The sequence below is a fragment of the Leptonotus elevatus genome, chromosome 13 (assembly GCF_054856555.1).
Source record: "Leptonotus elevatus isolate MCC_2025b chromosome 13, RoL_Lele_1.0, whole genome shotgun sequence".
Taxonomy (NCBI): domain Eukaryota; kingdom Metazoa; phylum Chordata; class Actinopteri; order Syngnathiformes; family Syngnathidae; genus Leptonotus; species Leptonotus elevatus.
The window spans coordinates 83550-111402 of NC_141251.1; the positions used below are offsets into that span (position 1 = coordinate 83550).

The window sequence follows — 27853 nt, forward strand, 5'->3', positions numbered from 1 at the left end:
ACAAGTAGAAGAAGAGGGTTGGATGCTTGTTTACAGTATTATGCTGCAGGCTGCTTAAAATTGGTGGTCCAGCCATAGTTTGGACGGCGTTGGTCTTGGTGATGTTCTGGAGTTTCTTTTCAATAATGCGCAGTCAAGTGACTGAGGCCGAGGATATCATATCTGGATTTGAATCTGTTGCTTCGATTGGTCTTGGGGAAATTTCACAAGCATAAGCAAACTTTAGTTGTTCGTTAGCACACCTTTTCCGTGTTTTGTTTTTTTTTGCTCTCAAATCATACGAGAATATGCTTGTCCCTTGTCAAAGCAAAGTGAAACTTTTGCTGGAGCACCTGACAACATTGAGAATGTTTAAATGTTCACCTTTTATGTTATGTCGTCCATATTGCATTGACATCATTCTAACCCTAACCCATTGTAACCCATTGGCCCAGGAAGAGTCCCGTCATGTTTGTTGCATTCAAATACGGTCCCGACTTGCTCCATCCAAATGAATTCAGTCTTGGTTCAGTGCATTCAAAACACTACTAATGTCCAACTATTGATGGGTGATGCACATTTAAGTTTGTGTCAATATCGTGTCATGTTTCCAATCGATTGCATTTGGACAGCCATTGATTCAAGTGCAAGTGCTGGCCACAACCTTTCGAGTTGCTCAAATGCCGCAGCCAACCACCTTTGCCTTCACGTTTGGGGACTCGTGAAGGCACATTTGCTTGCAGTCCTTCAACGTTCCTTGCACGCGCAGCTTTTCACCATATGTTTAACAGCACAAAGTAGTCACATGACCTGGGATGTCAACACTTTTATTCAGCTTCCAGACAATCAATCGCACAACCGATGACACCCCCACACACGCACGCACGCGTAAAAACAAGTCCATTTCAAGTCCAATGTTGATTTAACAATAGAATATTTCTGACAGCAAAAAAGAAGAAGAAAAAAAAAGTCAATTTCATTGTACTAAAGTGAAGCTGGATTAAAAGTGAGCACATACGGCAACAATCAAACATTTCATCAAAATATTGGAGTTCAAACAAGACAGCCTGGAAGAGTTCAAATTTGTTGAGCGGGCGGTCAATCCATTTGCTGTTTGCCATCAAATCGCTAGTCGTCATCCAACTCCTCAAATCTGGAAGAAAAAGCATTAGCGAGTTTAGCATCATTGCTAACAAGTCACAGCGGCCTCCATGTCGCTGGGCGACCATCTTGGGACAGAAGACTGCTCTGATGTAGTCTGTGGTAAGATGGAGGATTTGTTCACTCGCTTCAAATCGGAGCTCGAGCGCAGCCTGAGATCACCTCCACTTTTCAAACACTTTTCACAATTTATTCAAGAGATTTGAAAAACAACAATATGTTTGAGCCATCGGCGTGTGAGGAGGATCGCCACTGTTTGTGGAAGCGGTGTGGCTCAAGGGCCAGTGAGGGCGCCGCCATTGCTTTGAGCATCCAGGAGGCGTCCGTTCGCGTCATCTTCCGGCACGTCGCAAATCTGCCCTTCGCGTCATCTTCCGGCATTTCGCCAAGGCCAATCTAGCGGAGGCTGTTGCTCACCTGAACGGGAGGCGGCTGGTGCAGCCATTTCTCTCGGTCGCCGCCCACTTTCATGCCGGAGGTGGCGTCAGAGAGGCAAGGCAAGGTCACGCCTTCCTGTGGCGAGTCAACACACGCGTGGAATCACATCAGGGGCCAAGGCGGGCAGGCGGGCGGCCATTTTGCCTACCTGACACTTTTTCCTCAGCAGCCACTTTTCATCCTGCTGTGACGCCGCCGCCCACTTTTTCGGAATCATCCACCATTGTGCATGGAAAGGCCTCTGGAAGAGGGAGGCGGGCGGGTTGCTGCAGGATGACAACGACGGAGGCTTGGACGGGTGAAGCCACGCCTCCAAGATGGCCTGAACCTGTGGAGACCACACCCACTTGCTGTCATGGGGAGACGCGTGCAAAAAACGCCAGCCTCGTTATTGGTCGCCTGCCGCCAAGCGCGGAAGGTTGCGCACAGGCCATCAAATTAGGACAGTCGCGCCGGAAGATTTGACGAGCCGTCAGAAATGTTTCTTATGAAAGTTTTTCCTTCCCGATGAGCGTTTAGTAAGCAATTGTTGATGAAACATAAGCAATGGACTTGTAAGATGATGACGATGATGAGGCAGGAAAATGGCGTGCAAAATGTTTGCTGTTTCACGTTAGCTTTTAGCTAATGTCTGCTAGCTAGCTTGCTGGCAATTCCAAAACATTGGATTGGCTTGTATTATCGTCAAAACAACTCTTGAATTTTAAATCTCATCAAATCACGGCTCGCCTTGCCCTTTTAGAGGCATTTGCGCCACGGCCGGGTCCCGGCGCGTCACGATTCTCGCGAGACGCCAGAAAACATCCGCCGTCTTTTTCTTCCGACGGACGCGATGGAAGCGGCTCACCGAGCGGGAAGGCCACGCCCACAAGTCGAAAGCAAAAAAAAAAATAAAAAAATTAATAAATGTTTAATCTAATTTTGAGATGATTGCGCAAGGTTAGCAGGCAGCCAAATATGGAAGCTTAGCGCTAGCGACACGTTGGGCTCATCACCTTCTCTTCTTGTTGTCTGTGCTGCAGAGGAGGCGGCAAATTCTTGGCGGCGGGCGGGACATGGGCGGCACCAACTGGGACGCCGTTCTTGTCTCTCCCGCCGCACCGCAGCAGCCAAGCGTCGAGAGCTTCTTTGCCGCAGTTTTCGTCGCAGACGCACTCCGAGTAGCTGGAGCACGGCTCGTTGGCGCGACACGTCTGCGGCAGCGGCGCCGCGTGCTGGAGCCAGGCCTGAAGGTCCGGCGTGGCGGCGGCGGTGGCCGGCGGGGTCTTGAGGCACTTGAGCTGGCCCAGGTTTTCGATCTCCAGTGCTTGGGAGCCCTGCCGGCAGCATGAAGAACAGTCGGAGCCCGCCAGCCAGTCTTCCCAAGGCCGGCGCTCGCTAAACGGCTTCAAGAGCAAGCGCTGACGCCCGCCGTCCGACTCGGCGGGCGGGCTCGCCAGCCACCGGCTGAGCTCGTCATCCGGCAGGGCGTGGCGCAAATCCGCCTCGTCCGTCTTCTCGATTGAGGCGGACGAGGCGCTGTCGTTGCGCTGCCGGCCGGCCGCCTTCTGGTCTTGGTGCAGCCACGTCTCCAGGTCTAGCAGCTGACCCCAGGCCTTGAGAAAATCCACCGATGCCGGGACCGGACAGGGCTCCTGGACAGCGGCGGGACAGTCAGAGTGGCGATAGCTAGCTAACATGAGAAAAGGTCTGCGTCCACCCTACCTGCTCTTCGCCGGCTTCAAGTCCCAGTCCAGGACCAGCTTCCGCCGGCCGCGCCCTTGCAGGCCCGCTCTGAACCTCCTGCGCACACACACACACACACACAAAGGGCAAAACGTGCGTTACCTGGCATGCGTCTGCCAGCTTGTGGCTAATCGCACCCGGAAGCCTAAGTTGCTTCTTCGCCTTCTTGCACGCCGACGCCACCTTCAGGTCGTCTTCCGTTTGCTTCTGGCGCGGCAAATCTTCTTGCCGTTCTCGTCAACAAGACTCGGGAATTTTGACTAAGTGACTTCTGGTGCGGGCATGGCTCGAGCCACCTCCGCGGAAGACAAAATGTGTGTGCGTGCGTGCCTGATACCTGGGCACTGATGCTGCCAAACGAGGTGATGGCATTCCTCAGGGAGCGCGAGTCGGCACTGAACGTCATCTCAGGCGTTTCCTCCGGCATCAGACTCAAGCAAGACAACCTGCGGGGGGCACGATGATGTTGTCACACATTTACTAGACATGTCCAAATTCTTTACAGACTTCCCGACGCTTTTTCTCTCTCATAGAAAAAGGCGACATGCGAGTCAATATTTCCGCCGATCAGATATCATTCATAAAGGGGCACAGGGGCGTTTTTCACTCAAGACTGCCCCCTCTGGCCTAACGTGCAAGTGCAGCCTCCGTCGCTGGTGTGTGGCTGCGACGGACGACTGACAAGTTTAGCATCCTGGGTTGAAATAAAGGTGGTCTCTCCAACTGATGGTTCACAACTTATTTATCCTTTCCTTTATGTGAACACGTCGTAAGAGCCCAAAAATGCCACCAACGACTCAAACGGCACGCCGTGTATCCTCTTACCACATTCAAGCCACGTATCATAAACGAATTGCCACAAATGAGCACAAACGTTCTTACTTGTCCATGCAGCTGGTCAGCTGCTTGCCGAGGTCGGCGCCGCCGTCGCTCTGCAGCTGCTGGCAGATGGCGTCCAACTGGCCGTGCATCTGAAAGGCGCGCGCACGCACGCACGCACACACGCGAGTGAGTCAAGAGCAAAAGCGGCAAACGCATCAAACCAAAGTCGTCAGCTTGCGTCAAACCGTATAATCGTTTCACGACATTTCAACGGCGGCCGAAGCGCATCCTGACGAGCCGACGTGACGACTTTGTTTTGCCAAACGGCAGCAGAATGTCGTCAAGCGCGGCCAACGAGCACTTACAAATGCATTCGGGAACAAACAATTGTCCGCCGCGTCGCCAGCCCGTCTCGCTCAGAGACGTTTAGAGAGAGTTTGGCAAACTGGGTTTCAGCAGGGGAACAAGATGGCGTCCATATGCGACCAGCAGTGGACCACGCTGTGACTGCTCGAACAACGGCTCGTCACATGACATATGGACGCCATCTTGTTCCCCTGCTTCTCTCTATACGTCTCTGTTCTTGCCAATCGAGGAACATTCGCACCTCTCAAGTGTCACCGCAGGGAGGGTCACACGTCCGCGTCGTATTTGGGCCTGATGAGCCCGTGTTTTTTTTGTTAAGCCAGACGTGTCAGCCAATCAGACGCGCCGTTCCCCCAGTGGCGGACAGGAACCCATACGTTGACAAACAATCCGCCAAATACGGGAGCAGAGGAAAACAGTCCGTTTCAGCAGTTTGAAAAGGTCGGCTCGGGATTTGATTGATGGATTCATTAATTTTAAGGGCGTCTAAATGATCGCATTAATATCGCGTGAACTTAAAGTGCCTTTAACGGCATGACACGACCGCCCCTTATTTGGAAAGCCTCGACTGGAGGGAATTGCAGCCGAGACGCAGCAGAAACGTCCACGTCAAAATGAACCAATATAAAAAAAAAAACACACAATGCTTAAGGGTCAGAATGTTAGCGTGGAGGATCCATTTGGACCGCGTAGCACTCGCGCCGGCTCTCTGCTTTGGAAGAACGCGCTCGGTTAGCCGTTAGCAACGAGCTAGGTTGCTCCAGCAAGAGGTGTCCGTGGCACTCTCAAACCCCGCCAGAGCCAAATGGACGCCGTCTCGTCAGTTCAAGTGACCCCAAGCCACTTCATCTTCAGATGTGATGTGATTCAGAAACGCCACAAAATAGCCCGTTAAGTGCAACTCATAGTCGTGCTCTCGGCTCGCTTGCTGCAGAGCGCCAGCGGCTCCGGCTTGCAAGTAAAGCTGCGGCATTTTAATATCAATGCGCATCCGAGAACTTCACAAAATAAAAGCCTTCAACGTCGTTCAAAGGAGTCACTATTACACAATTGAGCAGTAATCAATACAATAATAATGCATATCTTTGTGGGGACTGGGGTCAAGTTGTCATTTGTAATGTGCAGAATTTCACAATTGACTTCATGTTAAAAATGAGTCAGCTCTTAATATGAAAGGAAAAATGCACCGAGCTGGCACCATTACAAATGCAATGATGCCATGTGGTGACCAACACGAATCAACGTCACTCGTTTTTTGTACAGTGCAGTACCTATTGTTAAAAAAATAATAATAATATATGAATCGTTATGAAATTACTGCTTCAATGACTTAAAATGCAGGTTAACATTTCTTCCCACTTTTACGTTAACAAGAGTATGAAAAATTAGAAGAAGAAGAAAAATTGTGCACTATTATAAATTTAGACAAATTGACATTTGAAATGTGCGATTAATTGTGAGTCAATTTTTGAAGTCATGCCATTAAAAATGGCCTGCCACCTCTAGTTTATGTATTTTTATTTTGAAAGGCGCAACAGCAGCTGGTGAGGTGAAATTTGAGGGTTGCAAGTGAAGATTTGTGGCCACGCGCTGGAAAAGGAGCAAACGTTGACCCGAGCGCGTCAAGCCAGTCATTTTGCGGGCGCGCACGCGCGACCCACCCGATGCAGTTGCTGCAACTGCTGCTGCAGCGTTTCCGCCTTGACGTGTTCCAGCAGCTCCACGTGTCCCAGGAGACACAGCTCCCGGCAGCGCAGCGCCTCCTGCTGGCGACTCACGCAGCTCTGCAGCTGCCAGCGCACCTGCCCAAACCAAAACGTCACATGACCATTCGTCCCACTTTCTTACCATTTGCAGCTACAAACGCAATCCTTTTCTTCAGACACGGCTCGCTTTTCTGGGAGCGGCTCGTGCGCGCGCGCCGTCATCGTCGGCAAAGGCAAGATGGCCGCAACGAGCCACAAAGCGGACGCGGCAATGGAGAAGATGATCGGTTGCCGCAATTGTCAACGTTCGTCGTCGCGAAGAGGCCACGATGCACCGATCCGACGTCGCCCGGACACTCGCGACGTCACGCGCCGCCTGATTGGTGGTGAAAATCAGCGCGGTCACATCGCAGACGTTGGGACCGCCCTGACATTTGACGCCACTGATTGGTCATCAGCTAACGAAGGAGCAGGGTTGTTATAGTTTGACAATTTTCATTTGAGTTGGTTTTTGTTTCATTTTAAGTTTAGTTTTTTAAATGTAGTTACTTTGAATTCGTTTTCAGGGTGGTTCTGTTCGTTTTTATTAGTTTTAGTTATCTAATAAATGTTTTTAGTTATTTTCAATAAAAAAAAAAAAAAGTGTATTACTTGTGCGCAATATTTATAAAAAAAACAACACACACCATAGGAGCGACATCATCTGTAGGTGCTTTTTAATTGGCGGTTGCTAGATGACATCACTTCCAAACGTCCTTATTCAGGTTCATATAAAAATGGATCTCATTAAAATCATCCCCAATGGCTCAATGCATTCAATTAATTACCAAAGTTCGTTCTATTTTGTGCCCTCCCGACCGCCAGATTGCGGGGAGTTACAGTCGCAACTTTCGTTTTAGTTAGTTTTGTAAATATAAAATATAGTTTTTGTTTTTATTTTATTTCAGTAACGAAAAAAAATAGATTTTTTTTAAGTTTAGTTTTAGTTAACTCAAAGAACCTTGCGAAAGAGTGAGCGCAAGGTGAGCGCTTTGCCTTGTTTACATTTTGAGATCACCGCTTGTCTTCTATCCCAACAAGGAGGAATGCCAGCCACCGGCACCGCCGGCGGGATATAGCGAGGGGGATGACTTGGCGAGTGTTTGCGTCATTTGTCCATCGTGATGTGGCAGAGCGACGCCACGGGTCACATCCAGCGGGCTGCAGCTGCTATGAAATCAAGCAAACTTTGGCCCGAGGTTTGTGCTTCCGAGCCGCAAAAGCAGCAAGCTCTTCTGTCACAATTTACTACATGCAAGGTTTTCTCCCACAAATCGACACGACTGCGCCTTCCACGTGTAGCAAAAAAAAAAAAGAGGCCCATCCCAAAGGTTGACATTTTCTTTCTCCACGGTGTTAACGGGCCGTTTTGGGGCTATGCCAGCGATAAAGAGTCTTTTTGTTTAGGGTTCCAATTGGCCAAAAGGTGACCTCTGACCTCTCTGGCGTTGTCCCTCAGCTGCTGCTCAGTCTTCTGCACGCCATCGATGGCCTTCTCCAGCTGATCCTGGGCCAGCCGGCACTGCTTCAGCTTGCTGCCTGCTGCGGGCATCCTGGAAACAAAAAAGACAAACGTCAAACTTGCGACCTGGATGGGACGGGGGCAACTCAAAAAAACATGCCATTTGGATTTGTTCATTTGCCGACAGAGTCAAAGGTGGCTTGGCAAACAACTGGCCTCTTGCGATTTGCCAGGTTGGACCTGAGGCATTGACCAATCAGAGCCGCTGACGGCAAAATAACGCTAGCAGTAGAATGGGCAGCAGAAAACCCACACCAGCAAATGTTCTCAATTGTTTTCCGAAGCGAAAGCAGATGTGGGCAAATTTGGGCCTAAAACAAAGACAAGCAATCGGCCTTCACGGACAACGACAGAAATCCACAATTTGGCCTTCAAGCCTGTCTCAAGGTTTAAAGGACGATGACAAGAGTTAACAGTCGATTGATTTGATAAGGAAACAAGTTGTCATCGTTTTGAGAGTTTCCCTTTTCAAGAGCCTTGCGAAGTACGTGAGGCCGAGAGGGGGGTGTGGGGGGGGCGTGTGTGTGTGTGTGTGTGTGGGGGGCGAGGTCCATTCCTTCCGCCTTATCAGCTGTAAACACACAGCTGATAGCAGCCTGGGCTCAAAAACACCCTCGGAACTTTCATCTTCGTGTTTACAAGCATGACCGTGCTGACGTCGCTATTTGCATTTGCTTCCACTTTTTTTGGCTTTCCACGCAAAAGTCAACACGCGCACAATCAACTTCGATCAATTCAAAACAAGACAAGAAGGCCTCGGTCGTCCAAGAAGCGACGCCGACCAAAGACTGAGCGGCTGCTAGCATGCCGACGGCATCGAGTCTTGCTCCTGCACATCATGGAAGCATCAACAAAGTCGGCGTGCTTCCACTTCCAATTCAAATCCACAGCGATCTTGAGGCGCTGCTCCGCCATGAGCGCGTGCGGGCCCGCACGTCCACACGGCCTCGTCGTGACGTCAAACACCCCCACCACACACACACACGCACACACCCGCAACCCCACCACACGCACACACAGAGCAAAAATGCGTCCCGAGACCAGCAACGAAGCAAGTGGCCACTCAGGGGCGAGTTGACTTCCATTTGACACGACGACGACGTCGGCGGCGGCGCCATTTTGGAAGGAATTGCCATTTGCGACGTCGCTGGCAACAAAGTCAAGGGCGAACTCACCCGACGCTCGCTTGCGTTGTGGCCGCTCGAACTCAAAGTCCCACAGGAGTCCCAAACGGTCCAAGCTGCTTGGACGAGTCGCTTTCACACGGCAATTCCTGCTTGCTTCGCTAATCTCGCCAAGGGTAGACTCAGCGACCGCCGGGGGAGGAGCGTGGGCGGACCTTGTCAAAAGTGTTGTTGGGCTTCTTCGTCCCTTAGTTAAATTGCATTGCCGCCCCCTACTGAGCTGGAGTGCGACTCACATGCACGGGCAACTTCAACTTCGCCAGCATCTCGAAGAAAAAGAAAGGCGAAAAGAGGTCAGGGTTCAGCTCACCCAAACCCTCATATGAAAGCCAGTGTCCTTTTTATGTAACAGTCTTTATTGAATCACAGACAAGTACAGAACAGTACACTTGAAATTGACAAACTGGAAACATTCATTCAAATCATTTGAAAGTTTTACAAATATTGATAGTTTTCAGGGCCTTTTTGTTCCGAGAGTCATTTCTGAGTCTGATATTGGAAATGGTACCAATGTGCAAAGGTGGCTTTTTGATTGCCATACTTGCCTTAGTGAATTAAAAAGCCTCTTATTTCATACAAGAAGCTCCATGAAAAGCTCGCAAAATGTCAGTCAACAGATTTGCTTGCACAGACGATCATTTGGCGATGGACGGCTGGCGGTCCTTCTGCTTTCCACTCGGATTTCTAGCAGATTGGCTCCATCGCGTTTGCAAGTCATCCTTTTGGGCTTGCCCCCGTCACGCATGCGCGCACACACAAAATGTCTGGGAGGCCAAATGATGTATTTTGCTTCAAAATAACTTCAAGAGCAGATTTCCACTGCTTGAATATGATGTGCAAGAACGAGAAGAGTAGAAGACAAAACGTGATGACGACACCACGTGTGTGTGCGTGCGCGGGGGTCATAGTGTGAGGGCGGCGACGGGGGCGCTGGCGTTGAACCTCAATGGCTCCACGTCTCGGGCCACCCGCTGCATGGCGGCCATGTTGGATCCTTCCAGGGAGTCCAAGAGGCCTGAAAGATGCCACAGCGAGAGGCTTGAAGGCTTTTCACGGAAGACCGATTTTGAAAACATGAACTGGAAACGGACACGGCAAGCTCCTAATAAAAATTTGTTTTTTTTGTAACGCACTTTACGTTTATCAAATAAATCTCAAAGTGAACAGTGCAGGAAACAATAAAAGCAATGGAAGCACACAGTAAATAAAAATCTGCCAAATGAAAATCTGTGTTGAATAAAAAAATCTAAAATTAAAAATAGAAATCATGTTTCAACCAGGAGAAGCTTTTTCAAAAGCTAACAAACATTTTCATTTGTTGTAGACGTACGGGAACTAAATTCCGTTGAAGAAAAAAAAAAGAGAGAGCTGACATTAACAGATTTATTTGCCAGTGAAACTTGAGCAAGTTTTCAACTCATTAGCTTCTCATTTCCATCAATTCTCACCAGCACTCGCAATAAATCCAATTCATTTGTCAGTGTAGAAATGGACAATTTGAAAAAAAGCTAAAGGGTGAAGTGGGGAAAAAAGTGAAATTTTCTTCAGAATGCTTGACAAGCCGTCATTACGATGCTTGCTAGCGAGCGACGTGATTGGGCCATTTAAGCAAGTCGGAAACAAGTTTGGAGGAGCTTCATTATTTTGATTCTTTTTTGAAGTTTCAATGTGCACGTTGGGATTGCGCAAGCCTACCTTCCACCATCTTGTGGTAGGCGAAGTGAAGGTAGAGCAGGAAGAGCATGTGCAGCAGCGACACGCTGGCGCACAGCAACAGGCGAGGCGTGGCGCCCACCGTGCGGGACAGCAGAGCCGACACCTGCAAGACAAAAAGGAGGGCGCTGGCTCAGGCGGGCCCCGAGACCGCGGGCTGAAGGCCGGCCAGCTCACCATGCGCAGGGTGGACAGTCCTCCCAGCAGCAGCCACAGCAAGTAGAAGAGCGGGTGGACGTGCACGTTGTAGCTGACCAGGAGAACCACGCAGGGGCCGAACAAGCCGTAGCCCTGAGCACAAACGCTTCCGCCGTCAGCATCCTCGCGCCACGCCAAAGTCGCAAACACACAAAATCCACCCGCAAGCCGAAGGTGCGTGCGTGCGTGCGTGCGTGCGTGCGCGCCTCACCAGCAGGGAGAGGGTTTGCAACATGGTGATCTGAGCGTTAACCAGATACGCCAGGAAGAAGATCAAGGAGGAAACGCCCAGCCAGTAACCGAAACACGTTCCGATGGCCGTTCCCATCAGGGTGCCCTCCCTCTGCAACACGCAACGTTATGGGCCCCAATTTGCTGGCTGCGTGTGTGCGTGCGTGCGCTTTCTCACAATGACGGTCCCTGACGTCTTCATGCCGTGCAACAAGATGGCCACGAGCGTCAACACCAGCATGAGCGGTCCGTACAGCTCGCCTGCAATCTTCTAAACACACGCACAAACGCAGGTGAGAGCAGAGCGCTGCAAGTGGCACCTGCTCGCGACAGGAAGTGGGCGTACCTGAGGGAAGCTGATCATGCGGACGGGAATCAGCGACTCCATTAACCTGCGCACGCACACAACATTCAACTCGGATCTGACAGGAAGCCACGTCAGCAGACAGGAAACGTGGGTGGGCGGCGCCTACCTGCTGCGCACCTGAACGGGTTCCACGTCAAAGTAGGGCCTCAGGATGTCAATGTTGGCGTACAGATTGAAGGCTCGGGACGCCTGGCGCTTTCCCGCCTGCCACACCTGAACGACAGACAACGACAGCTCGGGACGCCTGGCGAGCGCACGCGGCGGCCGTCAATCCGAACGTGGACTCACTTCGTCGGCCACCTGCCTGCCCAGCTGGCCCTTCAAGCCCTTCATGCCCAAGAAGTCTCCGTCTTGGTCGTCGGCGTCCGCCGCCTCGGCCGCCACCTCTTCTTCCTCCTCCTTCATGCGCTGATGCATTTCGCCCATGTCCTCGAAGCTGGAGCCCGACGTGTCGTCCATGTTTTCCATGTCAATGACGGCTGAGCCGTTGCCGCCGCCGCCGCCGCCCTGCGCCCAAAGCCGCGGACGGACGTGTCACTTTGGCGTGCGTAGCGATGTCCGCCCAGTGGTGTAGTCCAGGCACACCGTTCAGCCATGACCTCGCCTCCTCTTCCTCTAATTGGCCGGTACCCCCTGCCTACACTGATTAGATTGATGAGGAGGCCACGCAATCAATGGTGACCCAGAAATTGAGCTCAAGTGAACTGAGTCGCCCTCGTACACACGATAGGTGATTGTTACGTGTGTTCGATTCCCGGGGTGGACGCTGCCGGTTACACACTAACGACATGCTCGAGTTCACTTTTATATGATTTTAAGTACCGGTTCATTAAAACACAAGAATAGGGACCAATACAGCACAAAGCAATACTGAAGTCTAACCAGACTGTTTTTCACTATTTGTGTTCATTGTTCACTAAATATTGTACTTTGTTTTATAACCTAAACGTTATGCTTGTCTCATGATACATTTGATATTATTTCAGGCTGCTTGTGTTAACAAGTCATGATCATTTTATTAACGTGAGCAAGTACAGATGACGGATTTTTCAATTCTTACATGTCGCCGTTTTTCTGGACTACCGGTACTTTTGTTGTCTTTTCTGGAGAAAATTGACAATTAAGAACATAGCCACTTCTCCACGACACCGCTGATGCCGCCTGCCTCGCGTACGGAGATTGCGTGCGGCCTTTCCAGCGGCTAACGACGTTAGCGCGTTAGCTTACCTGGACGAGGTGGTCGTCGAAGCTCCCCCACGGTTCCGTGCTGCTGGCTCGCCCGGGGCCGGCAGACATGTTGCGTCGCGGTCGTCAAGCGAATCGTGTTCGTGTTCGTGTTCGTTCGGGGCGGCGCTGTCCGAAAAGCTCCTTCCTCGTTCAGCTCTACAGAAAAGCGCTCAAACCCGGGGCAAATTCGGCCAGGAATGTACACGGGAAGACATCCGGCTCCAATGGGATCCACGCAGCGGAAAGGACGAAGAATCCCCGCGGCCGGATTGGCAGCGTTGACGCCGGCGATCGTTTGCGTTTGACACAACAACACGTCCGCGTCTCTTTGCCGGATGTGACGGCACGAGGCCAGACGCGGAAGCTGGGCGGGCAAAGCCAGTCACGTGTCACGCGCGCGCGAAATGGAGACGCTGAAGATTTATTTCTGCGCGAGTATCCGCGGCGGCAGGGCCGACGCGCGCCTGTACGAGCACATCGTCAAGACGCTGGCAAGGTTCGGGAAGGTTCTGACGGAGCACGTGGGCGACATCGAGCTCGGCCACACGGGTCAGATGTTGTTTACTTTGGGACACTCACAAGTTTCGCGCCACCATTTCATGTCTTGTTTTTCAACCAAGTGGATATTGTGCAGCCTGGAAAGCAGCAGACCCGTCCGGTCACTACTAGTTGGGTTTCCATCCGCCCATTTGTATTCGAATTTCCAAGTAATAATAGCGGACATCGAAATAATTGGAAACGCCACAAATTCGACGACAAACGTACGTGTGACGTAATATCTGGTCAAAACGCGCGACGCGTATCCGGCCTTTCTAGCGTTTATTCGCAAAACCTGTTTCCATTGCCAAAATTCGCGTTTTCCTTTTTTTCTCGATAGCTTCAAATTCAAAATCCACCCCCTCAAAGTGTAGAAACTTTCTGGGCGAATTTTGGGCACTTTTGTTCCGGCTTTTCCATTCCGTTTTATTTTCGCATTTCTTGAAAATTCGACAAAAAACGGGTGGATGGAAACCCAACTAATGAAAAGCTCAAAAACAGGGACGAGCCAACGTGACGTTTTGAAGCGGGACGATGCGTTCAAGAGTAGTAAAAACATCGACGTCCATCCACAAATATATCATATTGTAGCCTTGGTGAAATAGTCTGGCCAAGGGTTAGGCATGTGCTTCTAAAGTGAGAGCAGGAAGCCGATTTTTTTGTAATTATGATTATTTTATTATTCTTCATAATCGGTCACCCGGCCGGCAAGTCGCCACTTTGTGCTATTTTTGCCTTGAATTGCATGACAAATAGCAGATTTAGCGGCAGTGGATGAATTGTGACGCGTGGGGGTGGGCGGGGTCCAGGTGAAGAGTCGGACGACGGCGCCATTCACGATCGGGACTTGGACTGGCTCCGACAAGCTGACGGTGAGAGTCGCCGTCTTTGTCGGTCCCTCCGCAAGCATCAACGGTTGACTCGACGTCGACGTGTGCCGTGACAGTGGTGGTCGCCGAGGTGACGCAGCCGTCGCTGGGCGTGGGCTACGAGCTGGGCCACGCCTACCTGATGAGGAAGCGGACCCTGTGTCTCTTCCGACCGTCACCGGGACGCAGTGAGCGCTCGCCCGATTAAGAAAAATAATCCTAAAAATGTCCGCCTCGCTCACGCGCTCACTCACGCGCTCACTCCCTTCCCGCCTTTGGCAGAGTTGTCGGCCATGATCCGAGGAGCGGCGGACGGCGAGCGCATGTTGGTGGCAGACTACGTCGGCCCAGATGACGTGGAGCGCGTCCTGGAGCGCTTCTTCAGAACACAGCCTCGCTAAGTTCCGCTTCCCGCGGACAATGTGTGCCTTCATTGTTTGCATTTGACATTATGAATAATAATAAAATAATAATAATGACAAACAAATGTGCTTCCTGCTCTCACTTCAAAAGCCGCAGCCTTCAGACCAAAAGGCCGAATGTGCTCATATTTCATATGACATGTTAGCATAGCTTGTTGCGTGAGCTAAAACAAACGTGACAATTTGACAGCTTTCCGGCTGCCGCAGGGATTCCTTTCCCGACCAATTGGTTTTGGTCGGTGTGGTCTACTCGAAGAATCACCTTGTATTTCTTCTTTTCGTCACTTTATGGCATTTTGAGCACAGAGAGCTGTTAAACAGTATCCATGTCACGTGGAGTGCACACGTGACGTGAAGCACTTTGGCTCTTGCCATCGGTCCTCCAATATCGGCAAACTTACACAGTATTCAGTTTAGCTTCCACAAGCGCTTCGTGTGACGGGAGAAAGTGGCCAATTTGGCGTGAGGATGAGTTGAGTTATGTATTCTACAAACGACGGATAACTCAAATGAGCAGCAACGCCGAAGTTGGCTAAACCTTTGCGCTTCTGTCTATTAGCCTATATGATCAAATCTTACACGCAATTGCATTGTCTGGCCCGAAGATGGCAGTGTTTTCACAGCCTAACCCTAACCCGAGGCTTGGCCGGTCATTTGATTTGAAATGTCATGTCTCAACACGCTATTTGACACTTTACTCGTGACTGCCACTTTCTGGCCTAAAGCGGATCTGCAACCTCTGTGTCAAGCGCGTGCAAGGTGCGCGTGCGAGTCAGTGTGAATACAGGCTATGACTGCATAGCCGATAGGCCAAGACTTTTAAGGCCGCCATGTTGCTCCTCCCAAAACACGTTTCTCGGCATCCGATCCGATACATTTACAGTATCCGAATTGGAGAACATTGGAGACAGTACTTTGTAGAAACAGCATGATTTAAGATGTTTGGAATTTGCTAAACAAGAGGATTGCCTTAAATACATCTATAAATGTTATGCTTAATAATGTTTACAGGAGGAATCTTGTAATTTTTTAAATTTAAGTATTATGCCTGTAATGCAACAAAAGAGGCCTATTCGGGTCTAAGGAACTGAGCGATAAAAGAAAAGGGGGGTCCTCAAGGCAGCACATACAGTCACCTCTCGCTCGCTCGCACGCACACACGGTGTTGCTTTTGGTGTGCGTCCAATAAAAACTATGGGCTGAATTTATCGAAGATCAGACGCCATTTTGTGCAGAAAGGCGCGCAGTCATGAGATGAACACCGTATTCAATTTTTATTCATTTGAAAATATACATCCATTTACAAATCAATCATCAGCCAACCAAAGTGTTCATGGAACCTTAAAGTACTTGACTGGGGTGAAAGGTCACAGACGGCGTGAACGCCTGCTGACGAGCCGTCGGCTCCGCGTGCAGCTGAACCTTGTGGCGACGCGACGAGCGCAAAGCGGTCTTGCTGGCACCGCAAAAAGTCAACAATTTGCGAGGGCGCAAAGGATGGCGAGTGGCCCGTCGCGTCGCCCGAATGAGCCAAGGGTTCGATGGGATGACAGCAAAAGAAAACGTCAAGCTTGAAAAGCAGAAAGACTCGAAGTGCGGGCCCAAGTCGAGTGCGGCCCGGAGGCGTCAAAGCAAAGGCGTGGACGGGCGGCGCCCGCCGAGTCCTCCCATCAACTTGGGACTGGGACCAAAGGCCGCCCGCCCCGCCCACTCTCAAGCGACCAATGACGCGCACGAGCCGTCCCGTCCGTGCCACGCCGTCGGGTGGCACGCCGTCGGGTGGCACGCCGTCGGGTGCCACGCCGTCGGGTGCCACGGCGTCGGGTGGCGCGCCGTCGGGTGCCGCGCCGTCGGGTGCCGCGCCGTCGGGTGGCACGCCGTCGGGTGCCACGCCGTCGGGTGCCCATCCATCGTTGCGCTCGCAAGAAGTGGGAAAAGAACACGCCGTCACCCGCAAGAAGGAGAAACAACAATCGACGGTCTGGAGGAAAAAGGCGAGAAAAAAGCGCTTTGCTGGCGGCGTCCCGCCGGCACGGCTTCGGCTGGGCCGCCGCCCACCCGAGAAGGTCATCACGGGTGCGTTATTGATGCAGCCAAGACGATGATGATGACCTTGCGCACAAATGGACACGCCCCAACTGGCTGGGCACAAAGCCACAAAGAAAATGGCTGTCTCCTACTGGCGGGCGTGTCTGGCGGGCGTGTCTGGTGGGCGTGTCTGGCGGGCGGGCGTTATTGTGGTTGTCTGTGGAGGTGGTGCACCCCCATCCTCTTGGGGCTCCTGTGAGGTCGCGGCAGCGCGGCTGCGGCCAAGGCGGGGTCCAAGTCCAAGAGGCGGGGCGAAATAACGGGCAAACGGTCGGACTCGTCGTCCTCGCCGTCCTCCTGGCGCCGCCCGTCCGGGTCCATCGGGAGCAGCTCCCCGCCGGCGTAGCCACGGGGCTCGGCGTCCGTGTCCGTGTCCAGGCTGGAGGCGTGGCTTGCGGTGGAGCCCTCCTCGCCGTCCGAGTACGCCGCCCTGGAGGGCGTCCCGCCCGCCGCCGCCATCGCCGCCGCCGAGGGCGCCATCTTGTCCACAAACAGCCGCTGCCAGTTGGCCAGAAGGTCCTCGGAAGAACTGGCAGAACTGGCCCCCATGCTGGCCGCCTGCGGGGGCGCAACAACATCCGCATCAGCATCAAGTCACGTCCAAACAACTTCCTGTCCTCTCACAACAAAGTCACACGTCAACATGGCGCTCTCTCGACAGCCGCAGTGTTTCCTCTAGGATTTCTTTCAGCAGCGGGGGGCAGGCCAACTTTGGGTTGTGAAAATGATTTGGATTTTTTTCACGCGGTGCCTGGACTCCGGATTTGGTCGCACCTTATTTTGGGGAGATGCAGCATTAGCATACGTGCTAATGTAGGGTCGTCTCAATTTGCATATTGTAGGTTAGATAGATTAGCTAAATGTTTGACTGCGTCCGCAACAAGCGGCGACTGGCAAGACAAGTCGATTCTTTGATATCACTTGGAGGGAAAAAAGACTTTCCTTTGATGTGAACATGATTTGGTTCAACATTTCTTGCGAGGCCTCCCATTGGTGGAAAACATTCGAATGCACCTCGCAAGAGACGTCAGCTTTACGTTCCCATTAGCGGCTAACCGCTAACGGCGGAGACGTGTGCCGCATCATACGACGACGACGGCATTAACGAGCGGCTTCTTCCTCAATTAGCGCTCGAATATGATTTGGGGATGGCAATGTGTTGATCTTGGTCGTCGAGAGGGACCCCGCCCGCCACCGAACGAGGGGGGGAACGACAACAACGACAACAACGACAACAACGACAACAACAACGACAACAACGACGACGACGACAACGACGACAACGACAACAACAACAACAACGACAACAACGACAACAACAACAACGACAACAACAACAACGACGACGACAACAACGACAACAACGACGACAACAACAACAACAAATGGCCACGAAATGCCGTGGAGCATAACGAGTCAAGTCCGACGCAACGCCACCACGCGCTTCAAGGGCCAATTTCAAAATAAAAGCTCACCAATGCTATTGTATTGACCTCCATGTGTTATCATGGCTAACCTTTTATTTTGGGATCGCCGTAGCAGCGCATCGTCGACAGCTTGACTCGTCCTCGCACTTCATTCCAATGCGTTACGGCGCAAAGATCCGATTTATTCAAAAAAACAAAAACATGCACCTTTTGTGGGAACAGATTAGCACCCCAAAACCATGTTTTTCATACCCCGGCACCAGAGGGGCACTGTTATTGCTCCAAACTAAAGTTGTCCGACAAAAGTTGCAGGAAAGTGAAGAAACTCGGTTGCGCTCTCGCGCTCTCCCCCTTTTTTCGCCATTCCCATTTCATTGGGATGTTCGATAGCATTTTTTCCCGACTGATGGCAGTTCAAGAGCTCAACTCGAACAGGAGTAGCGACCTGCGCCGTACACCGCAGGTGGGCCCATCGATCGATTTTGGGCATCCGTCATTCGCCGATCGCTCAGCAAAATGAGCATCCGTCAATGTCTTTGTCATTCCAAGCGGTCGTCCCAAATGACGACTACATTGACGGATGAAAAGCTCCCTGCGGCAATGCTGAGCCGGTCAATTTTTTGACGTTTCCTGTCAACCACCGACAAAATGGCCGTCCGTCATTGACGGCTCGATTGCAGGCCCGCCTCTGCCGTACGCGCGCGCACACGCGTGTGAAATGAGCGTACTCACCTGTGGCGGGCTGCTGAAGGGGCTGGACTGACTGGAGGGCGTGTCAGCGGCGCCGTCGTGGTGCTGGAGCGCGGCGTGGGAGGGGCTTGCCGGCTGCTCGCCGTGCAGGCCCAGCGAGATGGCCTGGCGCGTGGCGTAGGTGCAGTTGGGAAGCGGACCGTTCTTGGGAATCTTCACTTTGTCGTCCGAGGAGAACTCGATGACCTTTCGTCCGGGGTAGAGAGGGTTCGGGTTCGGCGGCGGCGGCGGCGGGTACGGATCCAGCTTGTCAAAAGAGGGTGCGACGCCCGCCTCCTCGCCCGCATCCGGCCCGTGGCACGAACCGTCGAAGAGCGCGGCGGGTGCGGCGGCGTCCTCGGCGGCGCCCCGCCCTTCCGCCGTCATGTCCACGTGCACGAAGACGTCCTCTGCGTTCGGCCAGCCGCGGCTGCTGGATTGCGCCGAGTTGAGCAGCAGCGGCTCGGGTTTCTCCAGGACGCGAGCGATCACCGAGGTGGGAACCACGTCGGACGGCGTCAGACTCAGCGTGTCCGGGTCCCGGCTGCAGGAGGCGGGGCTCGGCTCCGGCAGGCTGCTGCTCTTCATGTGCTTCTTCAGCATGTCTTGAAGTTCGCACGGCAGCTGCAAAGTGCGCTCGGTGAGACGCCGCGCTGGCAAAGCGCATACGCATGCGTGCGTGCGCGCGCGTACCTTGACTTACAAGCGCCCCCCCCCCCCCCCTCGGACTTGCAGAGTTACGAGCTGTTGCTCGGTTAACAAACGGATGTCATGATTCTTTTCAAAGTGTGAACAACATCCAAGCTTGGTGACGGAATGCACGAAACTGGTAAGTCAAGGTACACGGTCCCACGCGGCGGCAGCGGCGGCGGCGGCGGCGGCGGCGTACTCACGTCAGCGAACTTGTGGTTCCTGAAGTGCGACTTGTTGCATTTGAGAAGTTGCACAGCGAGGTTGCAGTCCAGCCGGTAACGTTCCTGAAACGCACAAAAGGTAAACGCTCGATCGGCAAACCCAGGATTGCTACGCTAACGCTTCATGTTGAGCTACGAGCCAGCAGGGGGCAGCATTTTCCACAAACATGCGCTTTGATTTGGTGGCCAGTCCCACGCCACGCTCGCCAACGCTCGCCAACGCTAACATTCTTTGCAGCTCGACCCTCTTGTCTTTCTTGCCGACGTGACAAAAGACCCCCAAACAGAAAAAGTGTTTGCTCACGTTCAGCTCCTCCAGGCGGTCGATGGCGTTCTTGGCCTCCAGCAGCTTGTTGGTCAGCTCCACCATCTCCCCGTCCATCGTCTTCTTGTCTCGCTCCACCGTCCGCAGCTGCAAGGACGGCGCGTTAGAGGCGGGCGGGCGGGGGGGCGGCGGCCAATCGGGACAGAGCGTTTCAATGGAGCGGGATGAGGAAGGGCAAATGAGGAAGAGGAGGGAGGGCGACAAACACCAAGAGTGAAGAAGAGGAGCGTTATGGGAGAGGAAGATGAAGGTCAACCCAACTGCATGGACCCAAGTCTGACTGACAGCAGCCTGATGAAGATGAAGATGAAGATTCCGTGCGTCACTCAGCAGCATGAAGGAAAATAAAAGAGCGGCAGCGACAAAACAACACATTATTACGTACACTTTGCTCTGCGATCGGATTCATCGTTTCTTTCGCCTCACCGCATCCGAATCGTCAAAGCTGCCACTTGACCAAGGCCGGTCGAGCCCGGGGCCGACTCGCCTCCCGGCAGGGAAGCGGCCTGCGCCCTTTCCCGCTTTAAGGCCCTTTCCTACCGAGTGGCCGACATTTGCCAGCGCCGCTTCCCGTGCGCGCTCGTCCAAGGTGAGCCACTGACCCCGCGATGACCCCGAGATGACGCCGCATGCGTGCGCGTTGCGGATCCGCTCCGGTGGCGGAGGAGTCGATTGGTTTCCGTTCTAGCCGATTGGTTTCCGTTCTAGCCGATTGGTTTCCGTTCGAGCCGATTGGTCAAACGAGTGCGTGTGCGCTCTGCCGATGGACTGCGGACCAGCTCCGTCGTGCCGGAGGCCGCCGCACGGTTAGACCTACTTTCTTACATTGATGTATGACACGGGCACGTGATCCTTTTTATAAGGACAATGAAAGGGATATGCTGAGAAATTGTAGATAGCTAAAAAAAAAGAAATAAAAAAAAATCCTCACTTCTGCTTTGAAAAAACGTATACGAAGGCTTAATCAACAACAACAACAACAACCTTAATCAACGTACGTCGTCTTGGCGAGAGTCCAGATTGCCGAAATGCAGAGACTCAAATGGAAGAATGGACGTGCTTTTGCGACGGCAGCTGTTGCCACGGAGACGGCCGCCGCATTCGCAAAGTGATTTCAAGACGAAGGGACGTTTACCAGCGCGTGAAGCTTCTCTTCCAAGTCCTGGTTGGTCCTCTGAGACGCCGTGTAGCTGTTTTGGAGTCTGCGGAGGGAGAAAAAAAAGGCATTCCGCTGTCAGGACGGTCAACTGCCGGTTCGAGGGTCAGGCTGGCGTGCTTCACGCTGACCTCAGCAATCAAAGTTCAACTGGCCTTCAGATGCATCCACGCTTCTTTCTCCTAATCTGGCATAATCGATCTGATATCGGCCGTTTGGAACGAAGACCGACTGTTTGTTGAAAAAGATTCGAGGACGGCCCTTGGAAAAGAACACGGCAACGGAAAGGGCAATTTGGAAGGAAAAAAGAATGCCGGCGGGCAATGCCATTGTTTCCAGCCGAAATCCAAACTCAAGTGTGGGATTTTGTTTGGAGGCCCCAAACGTTGACGTCCGCATTCTAACGAGCACGTCGCCGCCATCGCGGAAACTTCTCATTTGCGCACCAAATGACACAACTGCTAATCAATGTGCTGTGAAATGCACGACTTGGCGAGCGCCCGCCCGTGGTTTTGCTCCCCGCAAAGATCCGCTGCAACAAACGCTTCCAGCATCTCCAGCCGGCTTCCTTGCCCCGCCCCCAAATACGAGATACAAGATATTAATTAGCATACACACTTCAACACCTTAAGCGCGCCTATGCACTACTTGAGCTGCAAAAGCTCTTCGCTTGCGGCCTCCGGTCCGGTCCGGTCCCGGTCCCGGTCCGGTCCGGTCCCGCCTTTCTCGGCCAACGCCAGCTGGCGAGCAAACAAACATACAAAGACCTCACCTGCGAAACTTGTCCCTCATCTTGTCCAGGTCATCTCTGGTGCGGCTTAGCTCCGCCTCCATGTAATGGCGGCTCCCGTCAAACTCCGCCTCCATGGCCTCCATCTTGTGGCTGGAGAGAGACAGGCGATGGCGCAGATCCTCATTCTGCCGCTGAAGGATCCTGCTTGGGCAAAATGTTCATTTTCAAGCCAGCCAACATCTCAAGTCCACTTGAGCACTTTTGTCTCGGACTTGTCGCGTTCCAACACCAAAAGTCGAAAAGTCCGATGAGCCTTTCTACGGAAGAGGATTACGGCCGGTGAAGAAAGAAGGAAAAAAAAAAAAGGTTGGCAGGATTCTGACTTTATTCTCACATTAAAGTCTTTAAATTCTGAGATTAACGTCAGAATCCTGGCAACCTTTTTTTCTTCTCTTCACCGGTTCGAATCCTCTTCCGTAGAAAGGCTCATTGGCTTCTTGTAAACGTCGTCAAGATGATGTCGTCATGCGCATACAGAGTCCATTTTGAAATCAAAAGCGGACTTTGTGTTTTGGAACGCGACAAGTCCGAGACAAAAGAGCTCAAGGGTCACAATAGCCCGGGACGGAACCGACAACCTGACCCGTCCTTGACTGACAGATTGAGAGCTTGGTCAAAAAGCGGGACACGGGCGGCGACACGGGCGGCGACACGGCGGCGACACGGCGGCGACACGGCGGCCGGCGCGCCAGCCAGGGAGAACCCGTTCACATTCGGACATTCCGAGAGGCCATTTTGGGACGCGGCCCGACCGACCGCATTGTCGACTGACGGCTTCTCACGCTCCCAAATTGTCCATGACAACTTTCCACATTTGTTGACAGTTTTTTAAACTTAAAACGGGGGCGGGGGGGTCGTCTATTATACAGGCATCTTCATGAAAACAGAAACTTTTGACATTGTTTTTAGAACATCCTCCACCACGCGATGAATGATAAACGCGACATCATAACATAAATACGCAGAAGAAGAAGAAGAAGGTCCTCTCACCTGATCCGCTCCGAGTCGGACAAAACCTCCTAAAAGACAAAAAAGACAAAAGAGAGAACTCAGAAACAACGACACGCTCAAAACGACAAAATGCTCTTCGGCGGAATCGGCGGAATCGGCGTCACGTGCGCCGAACAGACTTTGGGCCGAACAAAGTCGACCGCAAAAATCAGAAGCGATGGAATGAAGAATGGATGATAAGAATAAATAATCAACTCAACTAAATGCAATTTCTGCAGGAATTGTGTGCGAAGGTTGGAAGGCGAAGGTTGGAAGGCGAAGGTTGGAAGGCGAAGGTTGGAAGGCGAAGTTTGAAAGGCGAAGGTTGAAAGGCGAAGGTTGAAAGGCGAAGTTTGAAAGGCGAAGTTTGAAAGGCGAAGTTTGAAAGGCGAAGTTTGAAAGGCGAAGGTTGGAAGGCGAAGGTTGAAAGGCGAAGGTTGAAAGGCGAAGGTTGAAAGGCGAAGGTTGAAAGGCGAAGGTTGAAAGGCGAAGGTTGAAAGGCGAAGTTTGAAAGGCGAAGTTTGAAAGGCGAAGGTTGGAAGGCGAAGGTTGAAAGGCGAAGGTTGAAAGGCGAATGCTAATAGCTGAAGTCAAATCAAAGACAAATGATGTGAAAATGACAAAGTATTAATTGGAGTGATAAATGAATAAAAAGAACTTGAAGCCGGGAGGAGCTAAGTTGAAATTCAAAAACGTGTGATCTGAAAGTTTGGCTTAAGGGAGGAACTAATGATATCCAATGGAAAAATACCCACAAATAAAGAAGAAGAAAATAACTCAACAGCGCCACCTAGGCGTGCAGTACCCGCCATTCATTGAGATGGAAAAGTGAAACTATGATCGCTGGTTAGCATGTACCCCCTTAGCATAATTGCCATGAACAGTGCAGAGGTGGGATTTGAACCCGCCACCTCCTGGCATTTTACCAAGCGCTCCACTGAGCAGCAGCAGACAGCGAGTAAGGATCATCGCTTGGACGTATGGAAGTGGGCGTGGCAAGCGGGACTTGCCGCTTGCCACGCCCATTGAAAATGAAGGCGGGAAAATTTCACGTGAAATTGTGCCAATACTGGAAGCGAAATAGCCCCGAAGGCGTCAACTTGACATTTGAACGCTGGCAAGCGCACGAATCGCGTGCGAGCGCTTTCTCACAACGACGTATGTTGAAAAGCGTTCCCGCAATAATAATAATAATGGAGTCGAAAAAATGGGTTCGTGACAGCCCCGCTTTCAATATCCGCTAACCCTGGCCGTCATTGGCTCTTCTTGACCCCGCCCACCGGCTGACATTGCGGACAGGCACAAACACGGTGCCGCCGGACGGGCATCGGACGAACCCAGACCTACCTTGACATGTGACACGACATCCTGTTGTGTCACAGCAAGAGCGCCTTTGCCTCCCCCGTTTGGCTTGGACACTTGTGCTACATGCCCCGCCCCTTTAGTCACCTCCGAGCGCCGCAGCGCCGCCACCCACACGTCCCAACGCCGCCTGCGGTCGGCGCACTCGCCGTCCGGCATCCGCTTTCCGAGAAGGAGGGGGGCGGGGCTCGGGCGCCGACGGGAGGCCTCCCTGCCGAGAAGCGTGAGGTGGGCGGGGCTTATGACGCGGCAGGTGATTTCGTCCAGAAAGTCGGAGAAGCGGACCTTCTCTTCCAGGAGCCGCATCCGACACGCTAAGTGGCGAGAGGGCGGGCCGCCGGAAGAACGGCGAGCCGACGGTTCCCGGTCTGAGGAGCCGTCCAACAGCTCCACCGACTTGGACTTCCTGATGACATCATAGGCGTGCGCCGCAGCCGGGGACACGCCTTTCTTCAGAATGCTCTTCGGGGGAACGGCGGCTCTTCTAAGGTCCTTCCGCTCCGCGTGACGTCTGCCGGCACTCCCGCGCCGGCCGCGGAAAGGTTCCGTCGACGGGGCCGTGCCAAATTCCAAGCCGGACAGGCCGGAGGCGGCCGGGCGCCGTTTATAGGCGAAGGGGGACGGCTGAAGGGGAGGCGTACGGAACATTGGTTCTTTTACCTGACAGTCATCCGGCGCTTGCGTCTGAGGGGGCGTCGTCGGCGCGGCGGCGGCGAGGGCGTGACGCGCTTCGCGATGCTGCGGCGGCGCTTTACGGTACGGCTTCCTGGACGGCGCCGCGCTGCTCATCCTGGGCCCGGGTCCTTCCTGCGGGTGCTGTCAGAGAACGCCAGTCAGACCAGAGCGCCCGCAAGAGCGCCAACCTCAACGCCCGCCCGCCTCAAACGCAAGTGACCGGGCTCGCTCGTTTGCGCTCCGGGTCGAAGCTTGTCACAGCTCATCGCCGTCTAATGTGTGTGCGTGTGCGCCTCGGGCTGCACATTGATCTCAAATTGTTTCCAGAACAGGAAATGCAGCTGCATTGATCGGAAAGAGGCAAACACACCACGACCGCTTGGAACCAGGGACCTAAACGGACCAACACGCGCGCTGACATCATTCCGACGGACACACACGTGACGACATCATTCCGACGTTGTTGCCGCTGAACTGACAACGTTGAAGCTAATTTCTTTGGTCTTATTTGCGCAGAAGACGAGCCCGAGACGAGTGGTGCGGATGTTGGCACACGTTCCCCCCCAAAAATAGCGAAGGCCGTGGAAGCCATTTTCCACATGCTACTAGTGCGCAGAAGTGATCATGTTGTCTACTAGTAGACTTTTTGTCCTGACAAATAAAGGTGAAATGTCATTTGATTGTTTTGGGTGCTTTCGGTTCTCTTCTTTGGATTTGACTGCCTGTTTTCTCTCAACCAAGTACACTCACCTTGAGTCTGAGGGGGCGTCGTCGGCGGCGAGGGGGCGTGACGCACTTTGCGATGCTGCGGCGGCGCTTTACGGTACCAAGTACACTCACTTTGAGTGCCTCAAAAGGCCCCTATCAATAAAATCACACTATTATGACGATGATGATGATGATGACGATGACGATGACGATGACGACGATGACGATGACGATGACGATGACGACGATGACGATGACGATGATGACGATGACGATGACGAGTGTGCCACTGCTACGACTGACAATAAAGGTGAGCATGTAGCATTGAACTGGTAGAGGAGCGAAGACGTGACTTGGTGCTTCTTCTCAATGACTTTTTTTTTTTTGCGACGCCCCCAAAAGAAAGAACTTCTGCCCCAACTCGGTGCCGCAACTATAAATCGTAATGTTGGTGTAAAAACGTTGCGAGTGCGCCGCTGCAGAGAATTTTCAAAGACGTCCGGCTTGTGCGCTCGTTGACGCTTGAAACGAAACGTTGAGTCCGATGCACGTCGCGCGCCGACCAAGCGCCCGGCGCGGGTGCGATGCATCCAAAGGAGCTCGCAAAGCTTGAAACGAGTCCAAACGGAGCCGCAAGCAGGCCCGCCACTGATCAGTCGCCTGCCGCGTTGACGGCACGCTCGTCGGATGACGGACCGGCTGGCGTGCGGAACCCGAGCCGGGATTTTAGACAGGTAGAGCCGGCTTCTTGTTTTCCCAACTGGTGTCAATCACGGGAAAGCAGACCGCCATGACAGCGCACGGGCCCAATGGACTGACTGGACGGCCGCGAATGCACTTCACAGGACAGTCCTGTGCAGAGCAGTTTCACACCGGAAGCCTTTGCCGCCATATCGACTTATTATTACTGTTCAAAAACAACAAAACAAGAAACTCAGCTTCGAAAAGCAAGTAGTAATTGTCATTTGGAAAATAAATCATAAGCGATGTTGCATATCAATGAATGATGTGATCAAATGTTGAATGATTTGAATGGATCTATAAAAGTTGTTAAGATGTTAATGTTAATTTCAGTTGATTTTGATTGATATATTTTGGAATGTTATTGTGAAGGAAGTCGATTTTGCTTTTGCCAAGAATATTTGGCTGTAAATTCTGTGAGGGACCCCATTAAGAACAGAAGCCCTTTCGTTTTCATTTAAACGTGTGCGGCGTGATCGTACGGGGTTTTGGGGGTCTTCGTGGGGGGGGGGGCGGCATATTGTCGGGGCGCGTGTGCTGCCATGGCGACGCAAATGTGACGCGTGCCGATGTGTTCCTCTCCAAAGTTTGAGCGCCACCTTCGGTCCTTGTCCCTTTTGCTGACCGACCAACCGAGCGAGTGGGCTGACGCGGGCCGGCAGGGCCGCGGAAGTCCCGACGCGGCCTAACTTGGCCCAACGGAATGCCCAAGCCCTCCCCCGAGCCAAGCCGAGCCGAGCCGAGCCGAGCCGAGCCGAGCCAGGTCTCGCGCAAGCGGCCCCGACGGAGGCATCCGGCAAGCCACGCCCACACGCCATCCGACTCACCTCCTCGTCAGGCCAGTCCGCCCGCCGGCCCCAAACTTCAGCCGAAGCCGCGTCCCCGGCACGGCGGCGGGCTCCGGGACGATCCGAAGCCAGGAGCTTGCGTCGCTACTCGGCCGATGAGCTGAGCGAGCGGGACGGCGGGAGGGAGGCCGAAGAGCCGCTCGACGAAAATCACTCGGAGAAAGTTGACGAAGAGATCCTCGCTCGAGCTGTCGCCATCTTCGCCCGCGGGGCATGATGGGTAATCCTCCCCGGAATTCCGCGCCCCTCCCCCACCCCATCTTGTCCGGCGCTGTGACGTCATACACAGGGCGCCGCCAGCCAACGTCGGAACAATAAGCGCCATCGTTTGCAAACCGCGAAGGAAAAAGACTCCTGCCTGCTTTCTCCCAAGGTCGGAATCAAGGCGTCCATTGCCAGACCAAGCGCAGTCAGAAAGGAAGTGGTGGCACACACTGTACTTCAAAATAAGAGCGACATAAAAAGGATCATCCGGCAGGGATGGCCCATCTTTCACTCATACGCGTATAATTAGGCTATTAAAAAAAGATATGAATAAAAAAAGAAGGAAAAAGAATGCATTGTCAATTTCATCCATTTGTTTTGGACAAA

At 52.8% G+C, this 27853-nt stretch overlaps 4 protein-coding genes across 8 annotated transcripts; 1 reads left to right on the forward strand and 3 right to left on the reverse strand.

Moving 5' to 3' along the window:
• Positions 1 to 790: 790 nt before the first annotated feature.
• ncoa4 (nuclear receptor coactivator 4) lies at positions 791 to 9112 on the reverse strand. Its single transcript, XM_086093579.1, has 10 exons — positions 8934 to 9112; positions 7675 to 7789; positions 6153 to 6293; positions 4186 to 4274; positions 3641 to 3749; positions 3283 to 3360; positions 2574 to 3212; positions 1727 to 1906; positions 1558 to 1653; positions 791 to 1132 (listed from the first exon to the last, which is right to left on the reverse strand). Exons 2-10 carry the CDS (start codon positions 7786 to 7788, stop codon positions 1127 to 1129), a joined length of 1452 nt encoding a protein of 483 aa, XP_085949705.1. The 5' UTR covers position 7789; positions 8934 to 9112; the 3' UTR covers positions 791 to 1126.
• A 165-nt stretch (positions 9113 to 9277) lies between these two features.
• On the reverse strand, positions 9278 to 13032 carry yipf3 (Yip1 domain family, member 3). Its single transcript, XM_086093649.1, has 9 exons — positions 12679 to 13032; positions 11740 to 11958; positions 11558 to 11664; positions 11431 to 11476; positions 11263 to 11355; positions 11065 to 11196; positions 10833 to 10946; positions 10638 to 10761; positions 9278 to 9957 (listed from the first exon to the last, which is right to left on the reverse strand). The coding sequence occupies exons 1-9, from the start codon at positions 12745 to 12747 to the stop codon at positions 9845 to 9847; spliced, it is 1017 nt and encodes a 338-aa protein (XP_085949775.1). The 5' UTR covers positions 12748 to 13032; the 3' UTR covers positions 9278 to 9844.
• dnph1 (2'-deoxynucleoside 5'-phosphate N-hydrolase 1) lies at positions 13026 to 14571 on the forward strand. Its single transcript, XM_086093650.1, has 4 exons — positions 13026 to 13227; positions 14025 to 14087; positions 14162 to 14272; positions 14367 to 14571. Exons 1-4 carry the CDS (start codon positions 13083 to 13085, stop codon positions 14483 to 14485), a joined length of 438 nt encoding a protein of 145 aa, XP_085949776.1. The 5' UTR covers positions 13026 to 13082; the 3' UTR covers positions 14486 to 14571.
• A 1190-nt stretch (positions 14572 to 15761) lies between these two features.
• tjap1 (tight junction associated protein 1 (peripheral)) lies at positions 15762 to 27666 on the reverse strand. Of its 5 annotated transcripts, XM_086093174.1 has the most exons (10): positions 27242 to 27666; positions 24276 to 25106; positions 22929 to 22957; positions 21918 to 22079; positions 21125 to 21191; positions 20251 to 20280; positions 19969 to 20076; positions 19644 to 19727; positions 18754 to 19374; positions 15762 to 17152 (listed from the first exon to the last, which is right to left on the reverse strand). In XM_086093174.1, the coding sequence occupies exons 2-10, from the start codon at positions 25077 to 25079 to the stop codon at positions 16739 to 16741; spliced, it is 2319 nt and encodes a 772-aa protein (XP_085949300.1). In that variant the 5' UTR covers positions 25080 to 25106; positions 27242 to 27666; the 3' UTR covers positions 15762 to 16738. The 5 variants fall into 5 exon arrangements, with proteins under 5 accessions (XP_085949300.1, XP_085949301.1, XP_085949299.1 ...); XM_086093175.1 differs by lacking the exon at positions 20251 to 20280; XM_086093173.1 differs by having other exon boundaries at positions 19969 to 20280.
• Between the last annotated feature and the right edge of the window lie 187 nt (positions 27667 to 27853).

What these genes read in the sequence shown, in the direction of transcription:
- ncoa4 (XM_086093579.1), bottom strand. Translation starts at nt 7,788, where the DNA reads ATGCCCGCAGCAGGCAGCAAGCTGAAGCAGTGCCGGCTGGCCCAGGAT. An exon ending in TGAGGGACAACGCCAGAGAG is followed by an intron (nt 6,294 to 7,674) that starts GTCAGAGGTCAC and finishes TGGTTTGGGCAG; the next exon opens with GTGCGCTGGCAGCTGCAGAG. An exon ending in TGCTGAGGAAAAAGTGTCAG is followed by an intron (nt 1,654 to 1,726) that starts GTAGGCAAAATG and finishes GACTCGCCACAG; the next exon opens with GAAGGCGTGACCTTGCCTTG.
- yipf3 (XM_086093649.1), bottom strand. Translation starts at nt 12,747, where the DNA reads ATGTCTGCCGGCCCCGGGCGAGCCAGCAGCACGGAACCGTGGGGGAGC. An exon ending in CCCGTTCAGGTGCGCAGCAG is followed by an intron (nt 11,477 to 11,557) that starts GTAGGCGCCGCC and finishes GTGCGTGCGCAG; the next exon opens with GTTAATGGAGTCGCTGATTC. An exon ending in GCATGATCAGCTTCCCTCAG is followed by an intron (nt 11,356 to 11,430) that starts GTACGCCCACTT and finishes GCGTGTGTTTAG; the next exon opens with AAGATTGCAGGCGAGCTGTA.
- dnph1 (XM_086093650.1), top strand. Translation starts at nt 13,083, where the DNA reads ATGGAGACGCTGAAGATTTATTTCTGCGCGAGTATCCGCGGCGGCAGG. An exon ending in CATCGAGCTCGGCCACACGG is followed by an intron (nt 13,228 to 14,024) that starts GTCAGATGTTGT and finishes GGCGGGGTCCAG; the next exon opens with GTGAAGAGTCGGACGACGGC. An exon ending in CCGACCGTCACCGGGACGCA is followed by an intron (nt 14,273 to 14,366) that starts GTGAGCGCTCGC and finishes CGCCTTTGGCAG; the next exon opens with AGTTGTCGGCCATGATCCGA.
- tjap1 (XM_086093173.1), bottom strand. Translation starts at nt 25,079, where the DNA reads ATGAGCAGCGCGGCGCCGTCCAGGAAGCCGTACCGTAAAGCGCCGCCG. An exon ending in TCCGACTCGGAGCGGATCAG is followed by an intron (nt 22,080 to 22,928) that starts GTGAGAGGACCT and finishes TTGCCCAAGCAG; the next exon opens with GATCCTTCAGCGGCAGAATG. An exon ending in ATGAGGGACAAGTTTCGCAG is followed by an intron (nt 21,192 to 21,917) that starts GTGAGGTCTTTG and finishes CTCCCTCCGCAG; the next exon opens with ACTCCAAAACAGCTACACGG.